At 42.2% G+C, this 27,551-nt stretch overlaps 1 protein-coding gene and 1 long non-coding RNA gene across 5 annotated transcripts in view; one reads left to right on the top strand and one right to left on the bottom strand.

The window, feature by feature from the left end:
- Window positions 1–27,551, bottom strand: part of LOC124041235 (transcription factor COE3-like) — a 78,543-nt gene that overhangs the window by 49,795 nt on the left and 1,197 nt on the right. For all 4 annotated transcript variants that reach the window (XM_046358591.1, XM_046358590.1, XM_046358593.1 and 1 more), the window contains exons 3-6: window positions 27,317–27,380; window positions 26,996–27,051; window positions 25,252–25,325; window positions 23,541–23,609 (exon numbers count right to left, since the gene is read on the bottom strand). In XM_046358591.1, the coding sequence (XP_046214547.1) occupies window positions 23,541–23,609; window positions 25,252–25,325; window positions 26,996–27,051; window positions 27,317–27,380 (263 nt within the window). The remainder of the gene's footprint in view (window positions 1–23,540; window positions 23,610–25,251; window positions 25,326–26,995; window positions 27,052–27,316; window positions 27,381–27,551) is intronic.
- The window catches only part of LOC124041238, a 33,024-nt gene continuing 27,123 nt past the window's right edge, over window positions 21,651–27,551 (top strand). The window contains exon 1 of the long non-coding RNA XR_006839906.1: window positions 21,651–21,784. This is a non-coding gene — a long non-coding RNA (uncharacterized LOC124041238). The remainder of the gene's footprint in view (window positions 21,785–27,551) is intronic.

Raw genomic sequence — 27,551 nt, forward strand, 5'->3', positions numbered from 1 at the left:
TAGATACAGGTCTGAAAGAGATACAGGTCTGAAAGAGATACAGGTCTGAAATAGATACAGGTCTGAAAGAGATACAGGTCTGAAAGAGATAGAGATCTGAAATAGATACAGGTCTGAAAGAGATACAGGTCTGAAAGAGATACAGGTCTGAAATAGATACAGGTCTGAAAGAGATACAGGTCTGAAAGAGATACAGGTATGAAATAGATAGAGATCTGAAATAGATACAGGTCTGAAAGAGATACAGGTCTGAAAGAGATACAGGTCTGAAAGAGATAGAGATCTGAAATAGATACAGGTCTGAAAGAGATACAGGTCTGAAAGAGATACAGGTCTGAAAGAGATAGAGATCTGAAATAGATACAGGTCTGAAAGAGATACAGGTCTGAAAGAGATACAGGTATGAAATAGATAGAGATCTGAAATAGATACAGGTCTGAAAGAGATACAGGTCTGAAATAGATACAGGTATGAAAGAGATACAGGTCTGAAAGAGATACAGGTCTGAAAGAGATACAGGTCTGAAATAGATACAGGTCTGAAAGAGATACAGGTCTGAAAGAGATAGAGATCTGAAATAGATACAGGTCTGAAAGAGATACAGGTCTGAAATAGATACAGGTCTGAAAGAGATACAGGTCTGAAAGAGATACAGGTCTGAAATAGATACAGGTCTGAAAGAGATACAGGTCTGAAAGAGATAGAGATCTGAAATAGATACAGGTCTGAAAGAGATACAGGTCTGAAAGAGATACAGGTCTGAAATAGATACAGGTCTGAAAGAGATACAGGTCTGAGGAGCGCTGACAGAAGATACACGACTATGGCCACTCTTCTGACAATGATATCAAAATACACTGTTATACAACCACTGCTACTGTGTACCTCTTATCCATACTATTGCTGCCATTGCTATACTACTAAACAACCGCAGAGAATCATAATTACTGGCAATCACTTTTAATGTTGCCATCCACTCGTTTGCATGATATTACTTTAGTCTGCTACATACAGTCAGAAGTTATGTATAGGCAAGGACAAGCCCAAATTCTCTGTGCATACTATAGTGTTCATATGGAGTCTATCAGGGGCTGTCTGCTGCCTGGATAGCACTTCCTGATCCCCTGCACCCCACTGGGGCAGCAGCTAAGGAATAACTTAACACACAGGATGAGGACTGGAGATCAACCCCAGTCATCCATTCATCTCTGGTTTCTGCTGTCACTCTCTCTTCCGTTTGTAAACACCTGAGACGTTGTGGTCTGAATGGGCTGGTGTCCAGTGTGTTTTTCAGCGGTCGACTCACATTCACTTCAAACACAACAACTGACAGATGTCTGTCTGCCTTCTCTGTGTTCTTAAATACTAAGGCTACGTGATAGCATCTGCGCTGAATGTCAAAGTGGGGATATTCACCCCCCATTTGACCACAAATGCACTCAACGTAGAGAGAGATAAGACAGAAAGAAAAAGAGACAGAATGTTAATTCAATTTCCCTTTACTCATTTCTTCTCCTACAGATACATCTCAGATCTCCTGGTGAGCTCCAACTCTGCGTGCATCAAACCTTGCTCAGTAGGAGTCCATAATTAACCAGTCATGTTTCAAAGACCTAACAACAACAACAAAAAGAGGACAATGTCAACAGGATTGGGGTTCTCATTCATGATTTAAAGTTTTTCACAGAGAGAGGTCTGTTCCAGTAGGAGACTGTTAGTTCTGCCCTGAAACAATCATATGTTTCATTACCTTAAGGATGGGGAACTAAGGCTGGGTTAAGGATTTGGAACTAAGGCTGGGTTAAGGATGGGGAACTAAGGCTGGGTTAAGGATTTGGAACTAAGGCTGGGTTAAGGATGGGGAACTAAGGCTAGGTTAAGGATGGGGAACTAAGGCTGGGTTAAGGATGGGGAACTAAGGCTGGGTTAAGGATGGGGAACTTAGGCTGGGTTAAGGATGGAGAACTAAGGCTGGTTTAAGGATGGGGAACTAAGGCTGGGTTAAGGATGAAGAACTAAGGCTGGGTTAAGGATTCGGAACTAAGGCTGGGTTAAGGATGGGGAACTAAGGCTGGGTTAAGGATGAAGAACTAAGGCTGGGTTAAGGATTCGGAACTAAGGCTGGGTTAAGGATGGGGAACTAAGGAGGGAGAGGAGACAGTTTAAAATGGTGGCGTTTTCAGAGTGTACCGTAATTCCAGTGTGGTGTAATGTTTATTTAACTGTCTCTGTCCCTGCCTGCTTTCGCTGTTTACATGTTTAATTGATAAGTGCGCTGCCGGTTTCTTCTGCCCATCTGCCAAGTCGTTCCCTTCCTCTTATCCTACTCATTCCTCAAACTGACAGCTCTCTCTCTCTCTCTCTCTCTCTCTCTCTCTCTCTCTCTCTCTCTCTCTCTCTCTCTCTCTGTCTCTGTCTCTGTCTCTGTCTCTCTCTCTCTCTTTCTCTCTCTCTCTCTCTCTCTCTCTCTCTCTCTCTCTCTCTCTCTCTCTCTCTCTCTCTCTCTCTCTCTCTCTCTCTCTCTCTCTCTCTCTCTCTCTCTCTCTCTCTCTGTCTCTCTCTCTCTCTCTCTCTCTCTCTCTCTCTCTCTCTCTCTCTCTCTCTCTCTCTTTCTCTCTCTCTCTCTCTCTCTCACACTCCTCTCTATCCCTCTTCGTCTCCTCCTCATCTTGCTCATACTACAATGTACAGCACAGTAGGTACATATGACAAGCATTTTTTTGTTTGAGCCCAGAGTTTAATGCCCAAATATATATATCTGTAGAATCTACAATTACATGTATCTTAGTTGATACTATGGCGATGCTATGCTAGTGCGTTAAATGGGGGCTCGTAGAGAAACTGTGTTCCCAGCCCAGCTATTCCCCCACGTCTAAATCACCGGCTGTCAGACGCAACATGTGTGTCATTGTATTCCCATCACCCCATCGTCTTTCATTGTAACCGCCATCACCTCTGAAGAGCTGCCTCTTATCAGTAGAGTGTCAGAAAGCCCCCCCCCCCCCCCAGCCCCCCTCCTCTCTCCCTGTTAAATGCTTTTCTATTAAGAGCAGTGTTGTGTTCCTCTGATAGTGGCTGGCCCTGCACTTCATCATTCATAAATCCCTATGGGCATCAATGGACCTGCCTCTCCAGCGCAACCAAAGGCTCTGTCATTCACCGCCACTGAAAACATCCTAAACGAGAATGTTAATCTGAGGAGGCATTCATTCAAAGGAACTAGGAAGTGGTCTATTGGGCGAAAGCACTCTCCTCCAGAACGGTCCACTGGAAGGCAGTAGCCAAGACACCTGCAGATGGTTTGGTTATAAGGTTTTAGGGGCTTATAGATTTCAGGGTTTCTGCCCTACAGCAAGCTGAACAAATACAATAAGCTGCTGTGTATCAGGAAATCTCCAGCTATCTCAGGAGGATTGTCAAATTGGGTTTTCATTTTCCACAAGCAGCATATGTAAGATGGTGGAAGTGAAACACATTTCCTCCTCTGTTTTTCCTTGTAAACATCCTCTCATATGTTGCATACTGTTGGAAGGTGTCAAAATAATTCCCCTGAGGTACACAAGCACCTTGTCTGTACTCCATGCCTCGTAGGGTACATAGGATAAACAGAGGAAAAACAAACCTCTCTTCCATGTGATGGTTACTGTGGAAGCTAACTGTCAGTAGCCGAAAAAGTCCAGAACGGAGTTCCCTCCCCAGTGTGGTGAGACCCCGCTGTGGGCCTCGGTGTGATCAGCAGCATCCTCACCACGTCTCCTCTTTATTCAGTAAATAGGTCTGGGCATGTCCTCAGTAAACAAAGCACTGACTGACAGTTGAGGGAGAGAGGGAAGTGGGAGTCAGCCTCGTTCCCAATTAGAGTCGCCTCAGGCCAAACTTTAAAGAGGAGATCAATCCAACACATCGCTAAACTGATCCTGTCACAGTGCTGGGGATATTTAAACCGCCGTGAAGAGTGGGGCAGGGCAGTTCCCAGTACAGTTTGGCAGTGCTGGCTAATGACTGGCGCTAGGCTATCTCACCAGGATACGCACCCCACAGTGAGGCTGCAGTGATTGACGGCTGAAACCAGACCTCAGCTGCTGCTCCCTGCACACTAGGGGCCAGATGGAGAAATAGTACTCAGTGTGTTTTAGTATGCAGCTCCTTCTCTGGCGGAAATGCACTAATTGTCTTTCTCTTGCTCACCTGTGAGGCTGTTTTCAATCACGGATGCAAGAGTACATTTTAAATTAGCCATGGATGTGTTTTTCGTCTTTAACCCAAACTTCTGAAGCTAGCAGACTGATTAAAACATGCGGGTGAATCTCATCCCTGTCCACTTGAGGTAAAAAGTTAGCTCTTACTAATGCTGAGCCAAAAGGATTAAGAAGTAACTGTAATGGCATTGTCAATTTATGACATCCTGCAACTCCAGCAGATATCTTTGTCTACAAGTGAGTAACATACTCTTCCAAACACGCAGAGGTAAAGAGTAATGATCAACTACTACAAAAACAGAGGAACTGAACATTTAAATGAGCGTGTGATGCATTATGTATATCAAAGAGGTTCCTGTGTAGGAATTAATTATGAGCATAAAAGACAAAAACATCATGCTGGATTTGTTGCTAAAATGCCATTATCTAATGCAAAGCCAATTCCTTTTCCATGCTCTGGAAGACAACGAAAATCTGTAAAAAGGTTTGGTTTTGCTTGTCTGTGTCTCTTATTGAGAGTCTTTCACTTTCAACTTTATTTGGGGATTATTGTCAATCCCCGGTACAAATCATATCATGGAATCATGTAGCTGGGACATTGGATGTGATCCCCTGAGGGAACCATTGAGTGAGAGAGCGAGAGAGAGAGAGAGAGAGAGAGAGAGAGAGATAGTGAGGGAGTGGGAGAGAGGTACGGGCGGAGAGAGGGAGCGAGACAGAGTGGAGGGGGGGTGGAAGAGAGACAGAGAGGGAGGGTGGCAGCAGTCAAGCTGCACTTCATCCTGACAGATCTCCTTTACACACTAAGTTCCTTGTTAAAGAAGAGAAAATGGCACTCAATCTGGAGAAATCCTTTTCTCCTGCTGCAGGCCTGTCAGCTAGTGGATGAGTTGATACAAGCAGAGCTCTGTCTCTCCCAGTTCTGCCTGGCACACAGCTACACTGCTGAACACAAACCTCTCTATCTTCAATTAACACACCGCACTCGACACATACTGTAAAATGAATCATACCATGGCATGCTGATTTCACTATCTGTCACTTACAATGTTCATTTATCTGGTCGTTGAACATTTAATATGATATCAGTTGAAATTGATCATGGCATCTCCATCACTGATATGACGCAAATGGTAAACACACTGTGACACAACCGTTTCATGTTCTGTTTGTTGTTGTTGTTGTTATTGTTGTTGTGTATGAACAATTCCAATGATGAAGGGCATGGCTTCCTTCTGTCTAACAGCAAGCAAGGGTTAAACTTGACACCTTATTAGCAATGCTGTTGATATACTCTATATGTATATCCTGTAGTACAACACATGAATCAATGAAATGTGCAATCCTACAAAGTGCATTAAGTTAGATTTGAAAGGCGAGAAGAAAAGCCCTTTTATTTGAAGTCTGAAGTGTTAGCTGTTCAGTCTGCATGTTCTCATCTCCCAAGATTACCATTTGCACGGTGTGTGTCAAGACTACTTTTCAGAAATCTCAGTAACAATTCAGATTCAATCGATAAGGAGTGACAGTTTATTTTAAAGGCTTAAGACAGGCCAAGAAAGGAACGACTCAAGCATCAAGTGGAGAGGAATGAATTTGTTTTGTATTTGATTTTTCCATTAAATTTATCACCACTTTAACCAACCCCTTCTCTCTCTCTCTCACGCGCGCACTCTCTCTCGCTCTTGCTCTTGCACTCTCTCTCGCTCTTGCTCTCGCTCTCTCTTCCACTCTCTCTCCCACTCTCTCTCCCACTCTCTCTCTCTCTCTCTCTGTCGCTTGAATCAACAACAAGGCTGTAAACTAGCTGTCGATTTCTCCTCGCTGCTTTCCATGTCATCACTTTCATCCATTTTGGATCGTTTCACACCCTATACCCACAGTGCTTTTAGTGCTCATATATGACCTCATGAAACAATGGGTAAAGATGTCAAGAGACAAAGTCCTGGTGCCCTTTAAAACACTTCCTCATATTTGGAGATTGTTGCGAAACATCTTCTTACGAAATCATTCAATGTTTTTTAGTTTCAAATCAGATGGTTAAACCATTACCACATTGTCAGGGGAAACCATCAGAGGTTCCCAGCAGTTGTGCACTTAACACACTACTAGAGAACTGCCCTGAGACTACCGACCTATCTCTCTTATTACAACAGATCTCAGAATCCTCCCCTTCTTAAATCCAGGGGTCACTGAGGCAGCCAGTCAGCAGGACAGACCAGTCAGGGAGCCAGTGGCACGAACGGGACAGAAACCAGCTGATGAAATTCATCCATACTTCTCACTTATGATGACATGATTGATTTTCCTTCAGAGTGCTCAAATGTAGGATTGTCTTCCAGCCCTGTGTCCTCCATCCCACCTCAATCTGTCCAGTCGTCCGCCCTGCTACCGTCTAATGGATAAAGCCTCTGTCTGTCTCAGACACGGAGGAGAGAGTTGACGTGTGGAAGAACAACTGCAGCGAATGAAGGGTGAAATTTGAAAGAGCAATTTTTCTTCTGTCAATCTGCCGTCAAGAGAGCAACTTGACCACCAATCAGTGGAGTCGATTCAGGGTTCATAGTTCTTGAGGGAGTTTTGAGAGACAGCGCCATATCATGGCATTAAACAGCCAAAAGGGGTGTTTGAAGCGGGTGAGATAATAGTTTTTTTTTTCTCGTGATTTTTAGGCAATGACATACCTTCTCTGCCTTACTGAATAAATAAATTCACACACTAATGCATAACATATCATCGTCTATAATTAATGATTCTGAATATGGAAAGTGCTATCATCTAGGTGCTTCAAAATACAACCAATTAAACTTGACTTAATTATTAAAGGTAGAAAGTGAGGGAATGAAACATGCTTTAAAAACTCCTGCTTCCAGTCAATTATGATAAAAATTTAATGAGCCTGGATAGAGAGCCATAAAAACTGATAGCCCCTCTGTCATGAATTATATATCCACATCGATTTTTTTGTTTCTTTGCCATACGAATCGCAGGTAATCGTATGTTACCACATGTAAAGTGCACTTCCCTAGCGAGGATAAATATTAACTATCAAATATATATGAGGTGTATGTGCATTTACGACCGGGCTCCCGTGGAAAATGAAGCAGAAGATATGTGGAGGCGAGGCCCTTGGGAAATGGAATAGAGGGTACCAATATCAGACAGAGAGAGACCATTAGCAGCAGCACCCGCTTGATATGTTGCCTAGTTAGCGTCACATATAGAGGAATAAATATGTATTTTATTATTTGTGGTTGCCATCATGTCTCTCCTAATAGACAGGCGACGTGGAGTTTAAACCACATTATCCTCCAGGAGACCATCGCAATTACTCATGAGAGAAAGGGCTGATGTGTGTACAAGGCAGGTCACTGCTGTCTAAATGAACACAAGCAATGTGGAATGGAGGAAGGAATAGTGGGGGAGGATGGGACGTAGTTGCGGGGGGTTGTTGATGGAGAAACCCCTGAGTTGTGTGTTATGGATGTACACTGTGCTGTGTGCTGTTTCTGTAGATGAACAACCACGTAGGCAGTTTTTACATCTCCTTTCACGATCCTCTTTCCGATTCAGTCAACTCCCTTTCTTGTCTATCTATCTGCTTCTTCTCTGTCTGCTTCTTTTATAGGATGACAACAATGCCCACCGATCCTGTTTAGTGGATCTCCCGCTGAAAGCTTGTGTGTCCCGCTGTCGCTGTCAAAGCCGCTGTCTCGTTGGACACTCGCTGGAGGTGAAAGGGGCACCAACCCGACCACTGTGACGCCTGGTAAAAGGGTCCCCCCCGACACAAGTGGCTCACCTCTGGGTGAATTGATAAACTGCTGCTTCACTTCATTAGGCCGACAGAGCAGGTTTAACGAACAACGCAGAGTGACTGTCACTCTGAATATATTACTCACGCCTGGGCATTCCCCGCTGTTTCTGCCTCCTAGCCTACCTTATCACACGTCCAACCATTACACCACAGTAAAACTACAGTTAAAACCTGTTCTCTTTGTATCAACGTCTAGAGGATGGAGAGGCAGAGTGGTCTTGGGTGTTATTGAATATAAATATATCATGACAAGTGTAAAGAAAATCCACCATTTGGCCTATTCACAAAGGCAGGGTTGTAATGCAGCGCTAGGTGAGCGCTGTCCTTGACGTACACACTGTAGGTGGAGGTGTCAGGGGAGAGCTCACTGGAGCGAGAGGAGATTTTTATTGTTGCCCAGCCCTTCCGCTTAAGTGCACATGACTGGGAGGAAGCGGGGACCTGCAGATCTGACCCCTGCCCATGTATATTTAATAGGCCATCGGTTGGCCAAGGTAGCGCTCTGATCAGGATTCAGGAAGGAGCTTTGAACCCCGCTGTGTATACCTGAGCGTAGAGCCTCAAGCTGCTCTCCCCAGCTGTGTCAATCCCACAGCACTGTTAATACAGGCTTACAGACAAACCAACGGGCTACTACACTACTACCGTCTAATGACTACGGGAAAAAACACAACAATAACAGATGGTCCAAGGTGAACTGTCTATGACCATGCAATGAGTGAAACAAGAAAAATAAAATGATACATACTGTAACCCTTGCTTTGTGAAGTAAAATCACACCCACCTAATTGTACCCTAGGTTTTCTGTATGAATTACAAAAAAGCCATCTCACGGTCACTGGACTGTGCACAGCTACACAAATTGTAGGAATAAAAGCAAGGTGTCAAACAGAAGAGTATCTCTTGTCCTCTAACAAGGTGCGCTTAGAGTCAAAGTGTGTGTGGGCAGCTTCGGGGATGGTTAATTTAACAGGCAATTAGTTTGCGGAGGTGCTATTGACAGGCTGGACTGATGTTTGTTCAACAGCTCTGGGTGAGTTCCACGCTACTCTGCTACGTGACAAAGCACCGCTGACAGGAACGGAGCTCCTGATCTCTGTGGAAGAGCGCTCTGTTAGGGGGTGAATGTGTGACAGCCTTGTGGAGAGAGGAAATGGAGAGAAAGAGATATGGAAGACAAAAGATCTATAAGGCCGTCATTATCAGGCAATGTTGTTACATCCAGTTTTGTATGCCTTCATTTGAATAGTTTGAGGAAGATGTCGCTGTTTGATTGTGGGAAGAGGTGTGTAATCTTATGAGACACACACATTTCACGTACACATATATGAACAGATAGAGTTCTTCTATACAGACTAGTTTGACTACTCGGAAATGCACACATACTCTGATAACACCTAACTATATTATTACTCTATCAACAAGTAATCCTTCCTTTGTGGAAGCCATTGCCAAAACCAACCCAATCCATATCATTATTTTCAAGTGTCTTCACGGAGTTAATGGAGGACTGAGGCGGTAAACGTTTTCTCTCCCCCTGTCAGCAGAGCACTGGTCCGTGTTGCAGCCCAGACGACTGAGCATGCCCCCCCACTGTGGACACACTGTATGAAAGGTGGCATGCAGGTAGATGGAGATGGACAGGCATTGTCTCAACCTGCCAGCCACGGTCCTAGCCTTTACATTAGCCATTCAGATTCAGATCCAGAAATTCAGATTCAGTGTTGATTAGTCACATGTACAGGGTTGCAGGAGTGATTGCAGGGTACAGTGAAATAAATAATGAAAATTATATAGTTTCATTAATTTTTTTATATATATTTTTTTTTTAAATCAATGGAGTCATTACAAAGTCGAATAGGATGTGTTTTCTACCAAAGCAACAAAGATACAACAATTATTATTCAACGTAGCCAACTTTGGATTGTACTGCATCTATCAGAGTTTCCATGGGGCTTTAGGAAATAAGCACTAATCTATGACTGGCAATGTGGAAGCATATTCTCCGGTATAGCAGCATATGCTAAATATCTCTTCAGCCACACAGATGCCTAGCTGTAAAATAGCTCCTCTGTCTGGGTATCTGCACCACCCAGATGGGTCCCAAGCTGTGCCAAACCGCTCCTCGTCAACAGCTATGAACTCTAGTGTCACATGACCAACGGAGAGAGATACTGGATCCTTTTCTGTATCGCCTTCGCACAATGGAGCCTCGCTGCCTCATGCATTATCTGAACCTTGTCTGCCTCATCTGCTCCCAGTGTTGAGACTTCCATTCAGCCAAGGGAATACTGAACAAGATTTTTCTCTGGTTTAGTTTGAAAAGCTCTAATCTGAGAGAGCTGATTTGGACGTGCATGTGGGTGTGACTGAGTGAGGCAGACTTCATAGGACAAATGGTCATGATTCATTGAGTTATTGGTTTCCACCCTGTTTTAATCGCTCCGGGCCCGAGCCAAAAAAATCGTGGAGGTTTCCCGAAAAAAAACTATTTTCCACCAACGTTCAGCAGATTGGAATTTGTGTGTGAGTGCCTCACGTCATTCGAGGCGTCCTTCACAGCTTCAGGGGCCCTAATTCAAACCACATGGAGGGCAGCGTCCAGTTACGGACCTCTGCAGGGGGGCCACGCTCCCATTGGCTGAAGCAGGATGGGAAATGGTGTGTCTCGATAGAGGAGACAACAAACAGATCTAAGCAGGAGTCACAACATGGCCTGCACACACACTCATTCACATGAAGATAAATATACATACATATGTACACATTCAACTATATTATGCACACACACACACACACACACACACACACACACACACACACACACACACACACACACACACACACACACACACACACACACACACACACACACACACACACACACACACACACACACACACACACACACACACACACACACAAACTGCTACACAAGTTTACACTATGGGCCTGCAATGGCTGATTCCTTGACATGATGGAAGAGGAAGTGTTAGTCTCTTTAATATTGCTCCTATTCTTCATTGACAAGCATATATATATATGTTGCTGTTCCCTACTGACTTCAGAGTGCTGAACTCCATTTATGAATGATCTGACACATTTTTTGCCATTTTTATGACAGGTGTACTCAGAGGAAATTTCAAGGCACCTTTCTCCTGACAAGTAGAAATATCAATATTTGAATAAATTGCAGATTTGGATCTCTTCACATGGATGCACTCAAGCAAGTGTGTGTGTGTGTGTGTGTGTGTGTGTGTGTGTGTGTGTGTGTGTGTGTGTGTGTGTGTGTGTGTGTGTGTGTGTGTGTGTGTGTGTGTGTGTGTGTGTGTGTGTGTGTGTGTGTGTGTGTGTGTGTGTGTGTGTGTGTGTGTGTGTGTGTGTGTGTGTGTGTGTGTGTGTGCGAATGTGGAAAGGGGCTCTTTTCATTCTGTTTCCACGGTCTTATCCCCCTGAGCCCGCAGGCAAAAATCTGTATGCAGCATTTCATTAGGGGAAAGCTCCACTGAGTGACATGAGAAGCACACCTCAGTGTCGACCTGATGAAGTTTACTTCCCTCAAACGACAAAAAACCACTTTGTAAACAGGAAGAGAGGGTGATGGCAGAGCAACAATAAAACATCAGGAATGTTGTTTCACAAAGTGACAGGCCAATCTGTACACAAATAGACTATCTTTGAGAAAAATGAAGCTTTAGAGACATTGGGGGACTACGTTATGTTTGGTAGAACTGACACAAGAAAAATAATAGCCAATTGTTATGTATGACAAGAAGAAAACACTTTGGTTAGGAAAAAGCATTTTCATTGGATGATTATACAGTTGTTCTACATACTCTTTATTTGTATGAGAGGTCAACGTTCAACAGCCACTGTACTCAGTCTTTCTGACTCCTTCTGTTCCTGGTGTTATGCATCTTAACTGAGAAAGTCCTGCCAATCTGTCTTACGCTGATTAGCTGCAGTAGCTGCCATCCTATCTGTGTTTCTGCTGCTGATGATAGATCACTAGGGAACCTACCATTCAACCAAACACAAACACACACACACACAAACACACACACACATATCTTTCAACCCCATTTTAGAAGAGCCTGAGAAAAGGCTAAACCATATGAGATTGCTCAGGTACCAAAGAGGTTGCGACCTCTTAACCCCAACACTGACCTTCCTGAACTGCATGTCATACTTTCACCTTTCCCAACAGAAAACAAAAACAAATCTTGCCATGCACCTCTGTGACTGAAAAAAGAGCCCTTTTTGCAAGGCTGTTCTTTGACTATTGTAGACCACATGACCTGAGACTTTCCTGACAGTGTCTATTTGGCACTTGCACAAAAGAGGTGAAGCCACGTGGGTTGTCCATTTCACTCCACATAATCTCCACTATCCCTATCTCTCTCTCTCTCTCTCTCTCTCTCTCTCTCTCTCTCTCTCTCTCTCTCTCTCTCTCTCTCTCTCTCTCTCTCTCTCTCTCTCTCTCTCTCTCTCTCTCTCTCTCTCTCTCTCTCTCTCTGCTCATTCCTCGTTGTTTGCACAACTTAATAGGCGAGCCTGGGTAGATTCCTATTATGGAATCTCTGGAAAAGGGTTGTTATCCTGGATCTCCATCTGGAGGAGCCACTCGCTCTGCCCCCCTCCTTCAATCTCACTGTGTGTTCTGGTGAAGCTACACTACTGCTATTGTCTTTCACTCTCCACTGGTTACAATGAGATTGTATTGTCAGGCCAGGTTGACCCTATTCGAATCGACAAGCCATTTCAATAACAAAACACAACAGTGGCATTTGAATAAAACTTTCTCGGTAGCAGACGTGGCACAACAGGTCTCAGAGTGGTGTGGCGGGAAAACTATTCGGAGACCAGTAGTTTTTCCTGATCTGATAACCGAACCAGTTACAACTTTGTAGCTAATACAGTATTACGTGATTCATCTGTTGTAAAAAAGTTATAACATGGGCTGTGATGGGACCAGAGTTTTTGTAATCATGGTCACATCCTTTGAAAATAAATATTGGAAAAACTTGTGAACTTGGGGAGGATGAAAAACCTGTCAAACTGCAGCAACCTTGTACTTGTTCATATGAATTATATTTGAATAAAGAAGGATTAGGGGGTTTCCTATACACAGACACAGAGAAAGCAACATGATTGGACAATAAAACTCACTGGGCTGAGCTTGCTTTATCCAGGTTTACATTGTGTTGTCCTTCCCTATGCAACTGTAGGCCTAATGAAACATTTCCTCACAGTCTGTCAGCTATTGTGTTTATTGATTGATTCCAGTTAATCATTTGGGATTGAAAAAGTCTAGGTTGCCTAGTCAGCCCAAGTTTGAATATAAACCAAATTCTCAAAAACAAATGGGCTATAAAGACACAATGTTACCACTTTGTTTACCCTGGCTAGAGGGACAGGGCGCAGAGTAGGCTAGACTATGCAGCTGCTGTTGATAGTAGCCTACAGTTGATCACAATGAAAAATATGTCTCATTTCCATGCAAAACAGCATGTCAGATCTCTAATGTTTAGATGTATAGGCTGCTACCTTTATGGAAGAGTTTTTGCTTGTGTCTGTTGGGAGTGATGTCTTATCACGCTTGCTAAATAAATACTGGAGGTAAGTGGAGAGCGGGGTGCCCGGCCTGCACGATCTGTGATTTCCGTTAATCTGATTGGTCAAGACATGCAAAGAGCCTGCAGCAGCACTCAGTGTGTGTGAGTTGACAAATCATGAGGCAAATTGGTCTAAAAAACAGCACTTTGCCCCTCTTTTTAATGCTTTGTCTCAATATATTTTATTTTGTGTCGATATATGTTATTAAACAAAATCAAAAGTGGTGTGGCGCTGCCACACCCGATTGAAAAGTGCTGTGGCAAATGCCGTCCCGCCACACGTTTTCCGGCGGCCCCGTTCGGTAGTCTAAAACAATAGGGAGGTCTCAAGAACACTTGTTCTTATATTGAAACGGTTAAGATCTTACAAGTATCCTCTGAAAATGGTCAGGTTTCCTCTATCTGTCAAGGGTCTATCAGTTCACGTATGAAGCAGCCAAAAGCAGAGGATATGGTCATTTAGACTGATAAAGATTACACTCAGGTCAGCCAGTCAGTAATCCCCACAATGATTTGTGAAGACAAAGCCCACAGGTCAATAGCATATACCTCATCCCATCAGAGTGATCTGCACGTGCATAAGGGTCGAACATAATACGATGGGACTTAAACCTTACAATGAGCAGGGAAAATAAATATGCTAAGAGCACGACGGTGGACTGGCAAGGCCTTTCGGACTATGTCATCACTCCCTCCTGTCTGTGCAACGCTCCCCATCCAAAGGAAGGGACCAGTGATTATGAGGGCTCAGCTTCCCTCTAAGAAAGCAAACCGGAGCTGCAGTCCAAACAAGGCCAGCCGTGAGAGAGCAGAGCAATGCCAGGCAGCTCAGGTTTAGCGTCGCCTCCAACCTGGCTGGCCCGGTCCCTGCATTAACCCTCAGTCAGCCTCTCCAGGACAAACAAACAACCAGTACATACACAGGGACAACCAGGCGAGAGACGGTGCCACAGTCACTGAGGAGGGAACTCTATTGAGTTTGCCTCATCACACAATGTAATGAGTTCCAGACTGGCTGGACCAGGGCTGGTAAAATGTGCCGTGCTGTCCTGTTGGTCCGGCCTGAGTTTAGAACCAAACAGATGGGGAGGTATCCCAAAAATGTGCGCTCCCTCCAGGGACATGTGGTTTTCCCCATCATTATAAAACTGTAAACTCCTGGATGTCAGAGATTGGGGATAATATATTTCAGATGTCCATGGGCCTGCGCCGGGACTCGGACCGGCTGGATGGGTCGGGGGGGAGGACTAAGACATGATCAGGAGCTACTAAGGCTGCTCTATACTCAACACTGGGCTCTAATAGTGAGGGTGTGGGAGGGAGAGAGCATGTCTGTGTATGAGGGTGGGATAACGAGAGGCCAATTCATATCAAGCCACAGGAAGTCTTGTCATTGTATTAACATGTAGAAATCAATCTGAAGTGCACATGGCTGAACCCACATTTAAAGCCTAACGCCTTCCATTTATATTTCAGACAGATTTGACATGACAGTTATACTTCCCCACTGCAATAGAGATATATGCTAATTTATAAACAGGGCAGGACTTCTTCAATACATGACTCCTAATAGAAATGTTGTCCCATTAAACAATTGTTATTGGTTTGTTTCACATGACTAGAGTGGATCGTCGTTTCACATGACTAGAGTGGATCGTCGTTTCACATGACAGGAATGGATCGTCGTTTCACATGACTGGAGTGGAACATTGTTTCTGTTGTAAGCACTTGATGGTGTACACTAACCATGTTGTCATGGTTTCAAACCAAGAATACATTTTCCTTTCCTCACATATTTATATTGCTCTGGTCCCTGCATGGTAAAGGCACAATGCTGTTTTTTCTTCCACCACATCGAATGTGGTGCTGAACAAGCATAGGAGTGTTTTTTATTGTAAATCAATAGTGATTGATTGGCAGCTTGGGTGTTGAATATGGATCAATATTACACCGGGCTGTAGAGGAGATCTGATTTCAATTGGCAAGAGGAGGCAGCAGCAGGTTTCCATCAAGCGGTAACTGAAGACATGGGGACATAAGACAGATGGATTGATATAGACTAGCCAGGACCTTTCTTGCCACTGAACCAGCACAAGGAAATTTCTGTCATATATCATTAACGCAGTTGGGGCCGGCTGTAAAGGGGGAGGGGAGGAGGTCAAAAGGACCACACCACTCCACAGGGGAAAGAAGGCTCATTGTAGAATACAATAATATCGTTTAAGAAAATCTAATATTACGCTTTACAGTAATATAAGAATTATGAGAATCTGACTACGCCACCAAAATAGATGTTGAAGTGGATTGTTTTAAATGCAACAAGATGGTTTTCATTTACAAAGACAAAACGTTTAACAACAAACTTTTGAACGCATATTGAAATATTTTCATAGCTGTTAATAATTCCTGATTTCAAACAATAATAACTAGGTCCTTAAACAGAATACAAAATATTCCCAGACTGAATGGAAGATGTGTATATGTAAAAAGAGGGGGTCATCCTTACAGTTATCATATCTGCGTGATTTGTGGACAGAGGGCAAAAAAGAAAAAGGAGCTATACTTAGAAATAACTTGTCACTTTTAATAAATGACACTGGTTCAGGACTTTCTCTGGGGCTTTCCCTCGGATCTATCCCAGGCACCCCTGGGGGCCATCGGAGCGACCAGAAGACCCGCTCGTTTCCTCGAGGTAACTGATGACCCCATCCCACAATTCCCCATCTTTGTCATGTGACCCCACGCCATGGGAGCAGGACCATGTCCAATGCAATCCGCCTCCGACTGCATCCCGTCCTAATCTCAGCCATGTCACACTACAAATTGCTACATTCAGAAAATGGAAATAGATTGAGGTGGAGATGGAGGGAGGGATAGAGAGAGAGAGATGGATGGGAGGGGTGGGTGGAGTGAGTGTGCATCGACAACCGGTCCCATAAGAAAAGTAGTGGAGGAAAGAACGACTCGGGAGATCCCGGCAAGGAATCACATCACGGCAAACATATTGATCTGATTTACAAAACCTCCAGCCTAATGCGAAACAAATGGCGTGGGCGTGAACTGGTACTTAACCATAAAACCCCAGCATTACTCCATCTCCGATGAAATACCACATATATCCCTCACCAGGGCCTAATGTGCTGTTTTACGGCCAGATACGACTGAGGTTGACCCAACAGTTAGTTTGACAATTAGGGGGAACCTAATAAGGATTTAATGGGAGTGAGAACACGCCAAAAGAAAGAAAGGAAATGTTTTTTCAAATGAATAAAAGCATGTAAAAACAGTACGACGGGTGACCTAAATTTGATTCATAGGAGCCGAGGATGTTTGAAAAAGCATTTGTACCATTAACGCATTAAGAAACCAAACAAAGACTAAACAGCTACAGAGTCTAATTATAAAGGACGGCTGTTGGAGCTAGAACAATTGGAGCTAGAGCGACATTTTATTTAGGTTTGATTTCATTTTCAAGTACAATTTTCATTGTGTACTGTATTCCACTTATAAATTATATTTCTACAGCATCACAATATATAGTAATTTCCCAATATTATGCTTGATTGTAATCGTCTTTTAGAGCAACTTAATGTACAGTGTTACCATGGTACTCCACAGAGTTATTGGATGTAATAGGAGACAGTGAAACCGAAGCTGGAAAATATAAACTATCAAAATTATTACAAAGAAATATCACTCGTTTTATAAATCAAAAATATGTGTGTGTGTGCACAAGGGTGCATATGTACACATGCATGTGTGTGTGTGTGAGTGAGGTCCAGTGTTGCTCTTTGCCCATGCCTTCATCCCATCGCCCCAGCTCAGGCCTTTTTCTGTCAATGCAGTGAACCAAGGGAGTAAAATGGGGGAAGAGAGGGGGAGGGAAGGAGAGGGGGAGAGGGGTTGTCTCCATGGACAGATGGACTGCTCTTTCTCAACACATGTGGAACCATGTTTCGTCTTTCAGTGCCGTCAAGCTGGAGCCGAATCCCTCACTTTGTTGGTCCAGACTTATTTCTTGTACAGCACACTCTCTCTCTCTCTCTCTCTCTCTCTCTCTCTCTCTCTCTCTCTCTCTCTCTCTCTCTCTCTCTCTCTCTCTCTCTCTCTCTTTAATAAACACACACATCTCCTGCTCTCTCTGCACACATGTTAAAGTCATCACCCCTGCTCAGCACTAGTAAAACACAACACCCCCATCTTCTGTGCTGTTGTCAAGTCTTGCCATTAGCTGATGCCCATGGGGAATCCTACACAAGTGAGGTGGGTCTCCCCCGTGTACACCAGGCACCATGTTACCTTCAGACGCCACTCATGTGAACCCAAACATGAGAGCGTCATTTGGAAAATATAATTTATACTGTGCGTCTTTGTACATGTCTTGACATTTACAAACTGTGATAAAACCGACATGAGGGAGGAGGGAATAAAAAACAGAACAGACTAATTTGAGGTCATGTTTTGCTTAGTGAACAGTATTACCCAATCCTGGATGTTGGAACAGTGGGAAGGAGTTTCTGGCTCCAAAGCTGCAAAGAGGGTCTGGGTTTCATTTTTCGGCAAGTGCAAGCCAACAGAGAGCTGCCAAGTACAGGTTTCACTCTCAACACTTCCTGCTATTCCTAATCTGGCTCAAAAGGAGACACTTTCACTCAAACATCACTCCAGTCCAGGGTGCAGTGGCCAGTTTCTTCTCTCCTTTCTCACAGGGTGTCAAAAAACTCACGTCTGTCAAATAGGTTACACTGAAAACAGCCGTAAATAAAACACGGAGATGGAAATATTGTTGAGGCATGAACATGAAAAGTTTGAGTGTGTGTGTGTGTGTGTGTGTGTGTGTGTGTGTGTGTGTGTGTGTGTGTGTGTGTGTGTGTGTGTGTGTGTGTGTGTGTGTGTGTGTGTGTGTGTGTGTGTGTGTGTGTGTGTGTGTGTGCGTGCGTGCGTGCGTGCGTGCGTGCGTGCGTGCGTGCGTGCGTGCGTGCGTGCGTGTGTGTGTGTGTGTGTTTCCCCAAAGGCAGCTACTTTAATCGACTGCAATGTTTAGTACGTCTAAACTGTATATTCACCATCCCCGAACCAAGTCCAAATCCTCTACTGAATGATACAAAGAGTCCATGACAAACACCTCCAGGATTGAACACAACAACACAACCTGTGCATTGCTCTGCACCTCTGCATTGCATAATTCTCACTTGTGGATGGATGGTGAATTAACACTACATACTGTTTATGGTGCAATGGAAGATGCAGTGGAAACATGTAATTTACTGTAGGTGGTTCATCAATCAATCATAAACAGACCTCTCTTTACAGGGTATCAAAACACTGCCTCTTATGAGAACACCCCCCATTTTTTCATGTGTAATTAAAATGGTCTCTGAAATCCTCTTTGACAGTCCAGGGCTTAGCCAAAAATGTAAATGACATTAAAGGAGACAATGAATTTAATTTTGCTTAATGTCCCCTTTCGCTGATTCTCATTTACATAGCATTTCCAACGCAAAAAGCTGACCTTATAAATACTGGCATTTGTTCAGCTTGGGAGTTAATCACGGTTTTGCAAAACCCAGATGGGAACACACCACCACACCAATTTTCGTATTTGTTGGTAGAGAGAAGAGAAACCACATATGAGATGGTCCGACCCGGGAGTCTTTTGTTGCTGACAAACAACTCAACAACAAGTGCACTGCACTCTGGGATATGACCTCGTAGGTGTTCCACAAATAAACAATAACGCACAGTAATTTAGAAAATACAGTGCACTAATGAGCGACATAGTGCAAAATTTGCATTAGGCCAAAAAAGTAATTGCATTAACATGTGAACAGGTGTGGAGGCCTTTATAAATGAGCTAAATGAATAAAACCCTTCCACAGCACAACCATGTGTGCTGATGACTGAAAAATAAAAAATAATAAGTCAATGTCATGAATTATTCAGTGGCTGAGCGGCCTCCAGAGGTCAGCGCTCTTTGACCTTTGTGACAGGAAGTGAAAGAGAGTGCGGTTGAAGCTGGAATAAGCGGAGCTGACATGATTTGGTCTGGTCCACAGTCCTCCTTTCTGGATGGGAGTGTAAATTGACACGGATGTTAAGCTGTGTGAACATACATTCAATTCAAAATTCATGTATGGGCAGCCAGAGCTCTGAAAACACACTCCCTCCTCTGCTATCCTCACCTAATCTGCTGCATCTCCTCTGCGATATACACAACCTTTGAACTTTGACAGAGAGAATGAGTCATTTTCTCTCTTTTTTTCCAACAGCATGTTCCTCTTTCTTATTACAAAATCCATGCGTAAGCTTGGACCATGTATATAATCTTTCACACAGGAGAAGACAAAGTCAATATGCAGGAGAGTGAAGACCGATACCAGTGCAGGAGAGTCATCATAAATTGAGTTATGTTTGGCACACGCAGCTCTACACATACTTTAAATGGGGAAACCAGCTAATCAGATATTGGGCACCTCATCACTATAACTCTCGATACTCAAATGACTGCCTGGATGAGCCCACGCCCTCACTCACTTTAAGGCGTCACTAGCTTATAGATGTGACATCCGTTGCACCACTGACTTCCTAACGGGAAGATATGATTATAACCAACTGCGAAGTACTGTAGTCATAGCAATAGTGATACAATTATTGACCAAATTCAGTAGGCGTCTTTTTGTTTCTGGAAGGGCCAACATAGTTTCCAACATTCTCATTTCCTGATTAGAAGAGGAAAAATTACGCATGCAAATACACACAGAACACAATAGACTTTAAATGTACAGTCAATGCAGAAAACAACCAGCCTTTACCCAGCAGTTTATAGTTTCCCTTAACACACACAATAGTTACTTGCTTTCCTTATAAAACAAATATGAATAATGTAATGACATCAAAAGTCATTTGAAATATTTAAAGATGCAATATGCAGAATTCGCTCTGCCATTTCCTGGTTGCAAAAAAGTTTGCCTAATTTCAGTTTATGTGACAAAACAAGCAAGTATAGTGTAGAGTATCATTGTACCATCTACACTGCTGTGAAATATATTTTCCAAAACCAAAAATATTGTATTTTCAGCTGTTTGAAGCTGGTGTACAAAACCGAAACAAAAAAATGGAAAGTATTGAAATAGCGTGAATTTGGTCAGGTCGCCCAAAAAGTTACATATTGCAGCTTTAAAGATCCACCAGCATTGATACTCTGTGACAGCTGTTAGGCTTAAATCTAACAAACTTTTTTTAAAGAATTCTTTCCTTTCAAAAAAATTACTGAAAATCTGCATCGAACTGGGAGAGAAAATGGGGTAAACAGATGTCTGGCTTGACCACAGGAAAATAGGACACATTTGGAATGATAAGTTTCCCAAACTCAGTCGGATATGCCAGATCCATGGGAACGCCAGTTAATATCTTGCTACATGCCAGCTAGCTGTGTGCGCTTTCCCCTCTTACCATCTGGGAAAATGTAACAGCGAGGCAACACCGTCCATGATTCACTCCAAATCTGTTTCTTAACAGTTGGGCAATGCTACTGTTTCTCTAGGAAATGTGGCAGAGCTGAACTAGATGTTTTATACTGTAATGTAGGCAGATACCTAAGACATTACTGATTTAAAATCAGACCTCTCTCCTGTTTTTCACATACTAAACTCTCAGGTCTCTTCAATTGAAAGTAATCACTTTTAGCCAGAAGCAACTGCAGCACAGGTGCTACTCACAATTTGCATGAGAAACTGAGAGATGTAGCAAGAGAGTTTAACACAATGAGGCGTCATAAAATCTCACTTATATGTTCACTGAAAATTACTATATCAGGATGGTAAACTGGGTGACATGTGCATGCAGTACAGTACACTTCAGTGATTTTGTGTAAACCCTAAAACTCCAGAACACCCCCATTTAGTCAGTGTGAAGTCAATGGGAAGTAGTGTGGGTCCGGGAGGGTGAACTGATCTGCTCATAGTTATGGAATGGAGACAACGGGAGGGTCTAATGAGGAACATATGCTTTTGTGATTCAACAGACCGGCTCATTGTGTGAGGAAAAGGATACTCTACTCCCATTCACTCCTGTCACAATGAAAATCTGAGCCTTTTTTCTGAGACGGTTGAGTTTACAATATCCATCCGCTTCTCCTTTTTTCCTCTTTGACGGTAATTCTCCATGCTTTCATTTTGGCTATTGTACTTATGTTACATGTTTTAGTGCACAAAATTAAGAATAATAGAGTGTGAAACTCAACGCAATGAAAGTGGCGAGCAGAGTTGGAAAGTGTTTCTTTCTAAATGTAATCTGTTACAGGTACTAGTTACTTGTCCAAAATTTTTATGAGTAACATAACTTTTGGATTAAGCCAAACTCAGTAACGTAATCTGATTACTTTCAGTTACTTTTGGATTACATTCTCCTTAAGAGGCATTAGAAGAAGACAAAAAGGATCCATCAGACGCATTTGGTGTGTCATCATAGTGGTCTCTGACTTGTGGTCAGCCTCAATCAGGTAGAACAAACTTAAACGTGTACCTTGTTTCAATGCTAAACTGAATGTTGTTTTAAAAAAAAGTTGTTTTAATGTATTTTGTTCTGCAAACATCCTTTCTGAATTTAAAATGAATCCTAGAAGTAATCATCTAGTTTTTCAAAAGTACCTGTAATCTGATTATAATATTTTTTTGATGGTAACGTAACTGATTACAGTTACATTTTTTTGTAATCAGACTACATGTAACTGATTTCATCTAATCAGTTACTCCCCAACCCTGGCGACAAGGCAGTACTACAAAGCAAACTTTAAAGAAGTGGAAATAAGTGAGATGTTTATCTGTCATACTTTAGGTTTTTGTGTGAACATTTCATCCAATAAATACTAATAGATTGGACAATCAGCTTCATAAAGGACATGATGAGAGCCCTTTATATATTTATTTGAATTATAAGTGTTGCCTTGAGCTGCTCAATATAAATCACATACATAATGGCCGGAACGTAATGTTACATCCAGTCCTACATAATAGAGGAGCACCAGCTCTCCTAGTAGAGAGAGAGAGAGGTGTCTAGAGAAGCAGTAGCTGTGGTAATTCAGCCAGGCAGGCATCCTGGGCAGCTCCTACTTCCTGATACATGAGAAGCTTCTGGAGTGGCGGCAACAACTGCTCAGCCCTATTTGATTACTAATAAGAGAGTTGTCCCCTCTGTCAGATACCAGGCATTCTCCGCTAAACAAACAGTGATTCCGGCTAGTCAAACATTAGCATTGCTGTCTCTCCGTACTCCATGGTGAGAGTTACATGGGCTCAATGCTGAGGACAGTCCCTCCTACAGACACGGGGGCACGCACATACGCACACATATTCCTTTTTCAGCCGTGAAATAGAGGAGTCTGAATAACAGAAATACTTGATGGAAGGAATGTAAGTAGTAGTATGCCGTTTATGTTCACTGAATATGTTATCTGAATATCCAAAAACTGTCATATATTTGTACATACTGTAAACCTAAAGGTTACGATAAAAATCACTGCCACAAACTCCTATTATATCACAACAGAGCCATAACCACCTTTACTCACAAACGTAGCACTGGATAATGACGACTTAAATAGACAACAAAATTGATGAGATACAAAAATCATGATAAACCCCTCGCTAATTAGACAAATACCCCGCGTGATGCACCTGTGATTGAACGCCCCTCTCCAGGTGGTGACCGCCCCTCTGAGCGCAAAGGAAAGACCTCCCTCACCTGCTCACAGAGCAATCAGCCACAGTTCCCGTAGAGTTGACCAGAAGGTTGGAGTCAACCCACCTGGGCACCAAAACACTGGGGAGTGCTCACTAACTTCCCAACAGAGCTGAATCTAACACAGATCACAATCACAGCAGTATGAAGGAGACATGGAGCAGGGCCTACCTGTCGATGATCACAGGGTCTGACGGAGTCTCGTTCCTGTTGCCACAGCTCTTCTTATCACAACACCGGCTAGGGGAAGAAAGAGTGTGTTTGAGATCACCACAGTGGCTGTTACTGTTTATAAGACCATAGAGTAAATATTAGATCCTTCAAAATGTATGCTGCCTTCTAAGGCAACACGTCATTGTGTTAAATTCAAACACAAAAAATAGTAGAGAAATAGAGTACACTAAATCTATCCTGTCATGGATTCTGATGGATAATTAAAATGGCAAAAAAACACATTTTGTGGTACAGCGTTTGCCTTAGCGCTGGAAAAGAGGGGAAGGAAAGTAGAAGGGGGATTGGGCCAGGAGGCAGGGGAGTCACTTTTCACAGCTTCAGCTTTTGTTTACCTCTAATTGCCAAGCTGCTATTTCTGGGGGAGATGCAAGATGCCACCCTCAACCAATATTTCTGCGGGGCATTTATCAATTATGGACTCAAAAGCACTAATCTATCCTCCACCACATGTTTCCACCATCTTTTCTCTAAACCCATAGTATACCTCCAGTTCTTTGATTGGAGATTTAATTAAACCTGAAATCAAACACAAATATACTGCTGCTTATCATTTGAAATGAAAATGTATACTTGTATAATGGCCACAGGTCCAAATGAGATTGATTAAAGCCATATGGCAAGGGAAGAAATATAATGCATTTTAAAAGCTACTGTGAGTCCATTCTATCATTCAAATTACATGATGTGTATTTTCCACAACATGTAGACAGGGATAGGTTGAGTGTATTTTACTCTAATACTGCATATTAGTGCAACAATGTACTTAATGTTTTACTCTCATGGAGCAGGCCTATAGGCTACTTATAACCTCATGGCCTCTTTAATGATGATAGCCTTCAGTAAGTCTTATTACATTTTACAGACACACTTATGCAGAGCGAATTTCAGGAGCAATTAGGGTTAAGTGCCTTGCTCAAGGGCACATCCACAGACGTTTCACCTAGTCGTCTCTGGGATACGAACCAGCGACCTTTAGGTTATTGCTATAGACTACCTGCCTCCCACTACAGAATACACTTTCTCTTTGACACTGACAGTAAGATTATATCTAGAGCGCACCAAATTCCACGCCTCACAAATAAGTGATAGATGCATGTATAACATGTTGTATGAGTGACGAGTTTTTAAAAAATGTTTTAAGGCTAATCATCCTCAGTTCTCGGTCGGTGCACTTGCTCTCAAAAACTTTAACAATGCGCCGGTGCAACAAAAGAAAGGTTAACCGAGAGTATCCGAATTCAGTAACTGCTCACAAAAGCTCACGCTGAGCTCAACAATAACAACAAAATACGTGTTTCCTTTTAGTATCAATGACACCGTTGAATAGCAGAGGGACATGACACATGAGACCTTGAGATTTGCGTGGTTAAATGACGCTTAAAAAGCACGCTGGTCACTGATGATATGTGGGATCAACCAAGACTTGACTCCATGGTTTGAGGCGCAGACTCGCTGGCATCAGACTAATAGATTCACTAAGAGGCCCTGTAGGCTACAACTAGCCGGGTACCAGTCTGTTTGTACTCCACTCCTTGTAGGCCTACTCCGTGTCATATGCCAATACAATAAACAAGTATGGGGAGAAAATGTATAACTGTATACTTCTTCAACAGCTTTGAGTTCGTGGAGTGAAAAAAGCAACACTTACCTGCACATAATTTCGTGTGTAAGAAGACATCTGCACATTTCAGGGTTTTTGTCTTGACCCTCATATATAATCGCCTTTGGAAAAATTAAAGACACAAATGTGTAGTCTACATTCAATATCTGAATACATGAGCCACTGTATATAATCAACTGTATAGTAGCCTAAATATAAAGGGCATTATGTTTAATAAAACAAAATAGTCAAAAACACTTGAGTCCAAAAAACAAATAGGCGATATTGTTATTGGTGGAAAAAACAACAAGTGTAATGTTGCAAAGGCACGAAAATGATAACATGTTACAATGTCTGTCAAATGATAATAGCAGATAATAATATGTATTATTGTAAGTATTAGTATTATTATATATTTTTGTAATAACACATTTGCCTATGTGAATAAGCTTTATATGGGAAGTTTCAATGAAGTGTCATCAATATGGTTATAATCTGTGGATATTTGGGGGAAAGTGTTAATGGGCAATCTGTTGTTTATTTTGAGCTGCTAACAATGATCTTTCCGTGGATAAAAAGCGGTGTCTGGCAGTACGGTTGAGTAATTTTTAAGCATTGGCTGAAACAGATGGTGTGTAGCTATCAGTTGTGCCGCTCTCGCTCCCTCGGTTCCTCCCTCCCTCTATTTTGAAGAGAGGCACTTTGCTCCCCTTTAGTGAACTAGGCTACCTGGCATATTATACGGCACTGTAACTTGCCATATTTTCAGTATGGCACTTACTTATTAAATTAAGACATTTTGAATTAAAAGCGGGGCCTATATGATTAGGAGGAAAAAATACACAATTACACTCTGAAATGTTGACGTCATATTCTTACTGGGATTGAACCCCACGTTACTTTTTTGATGCCTCTGTTTTTACTTGTTGAGCACTGTGCGATTATCTATATTGATTTGATTTATGTCGCTATTTGCAGCTGCAGAAACAGAGAAATCCATAAACTGCTTGTTCTGCGTCATTGATTCGGATCATTCGCAGAGGAATTTTCCCTCTGAGTGGTGGAAGCTTTAACGGCTCTATTCTGATGATCTGCTGTAACCCTCGGTAAATTAGTAGTAATAACAACCACCATGGTTGAAAAATATCAGATAAGGCCTCTTACAGATGTGTAGTTACCTTAATGTAAGGAGATTAGGGGTGTAATTTCGAGAATTCTTATAAGAATGGAAATGCTTTAACTATAGGAGCTATTTCAGAATCTCTTTCCAAACATTAGGCCTAGTTATGTTTTGCCTAATATGGGTCAAGCCTAGCAACATGCCTAAAAGTCACAGATTAGAATAAGGGACTCAACAAGTAAACATGACTTGGGCCTACTTGTAACTCCAAAACAATAAAATAGCCTACTTTATTACACAATAACCTATGATATCTCATATGTAAACAAAAAACGTTTATGTGTTATTCTATTGATACACTTTATCCGTATCGGCAGAAAGCACCAGCATTACAAACCATCAATTTATATTGTATAGGCACACAACTACAGGCTAAGCTTATGGTAACTTAGTGCTTGATTAATTCTTACTTAAGAGTTGCGCAAAAACATGCTATATGTCTACATGCTGTCTATAATGCAATTTCAGTCAATGCATGATTGCATAAAGAAAACGCTCTCGTGAAGAGGCCTAGCCTATAGTGTGCATGCGTGAAGAATGCAGGTGAAGTTTAGAAGCAATGTCTCTAGCGTAAGCAAGCTGTATGAATATATGAGTAACAGTAGCTTATACCTGCTTCGTCATGGAATCGATTAACCGTATGAAAATATCCTGTTCTGTTCTGACGCCTGGGGGAACAAATATGCCAAGTTAAGACAGAGGTAGGGCTGTAAAGGCTATGAGATGTACATTTGATGACCCCAAAAATATTTGTTTGTTTTTAACCGAGACAATTTCTAAAACTAGAATAATACATAATACATAATTTTACCTGTAAATATAAATAATTATTTAGCAAATAAATTAATTGTAAATTATTATTATCCTTATTATTATTTATAGCCTTTATCTTTTGGGTTATACTGAATTGATGAGAATAATTGTTTCACTCACCATTGCTGTACAACAACTGTACTTTGTAAATGATCCCATTGTTCGTTTTTTCACCGTTTGGTTCCTGAAAAGAATCAACAATGAGATGATGGTGAATTGAAAATAAAGCATCTATCTATATATCTAACTGTCTGATATTTCATAATTTAAAATGTATAATTTGTCAAAAATAATATTTAGCTCTGACAACCACTCTCCTGTCATCGACGAATGGGGTTAAAAAACGTCGATATTG

The sequence above is a fragment of the Oncorhynchus gorbuscha genome, linkage group LG08, assembly GCF_021184085.1.
Source record: "Oncorhynchus gorbuscha isolate QuinsamMale2020 ecotype Even-year linkage group LG08, OgorEven_v1.0, whole genome shotgun sequence".
Taxonomy (NCBI): Eukaryota; Metazoa; Chordata; class Actinopteri; order Salmoniformes; family Salmonidae; genus Oncorhynchus; species Oncorhynchus gorbuscha.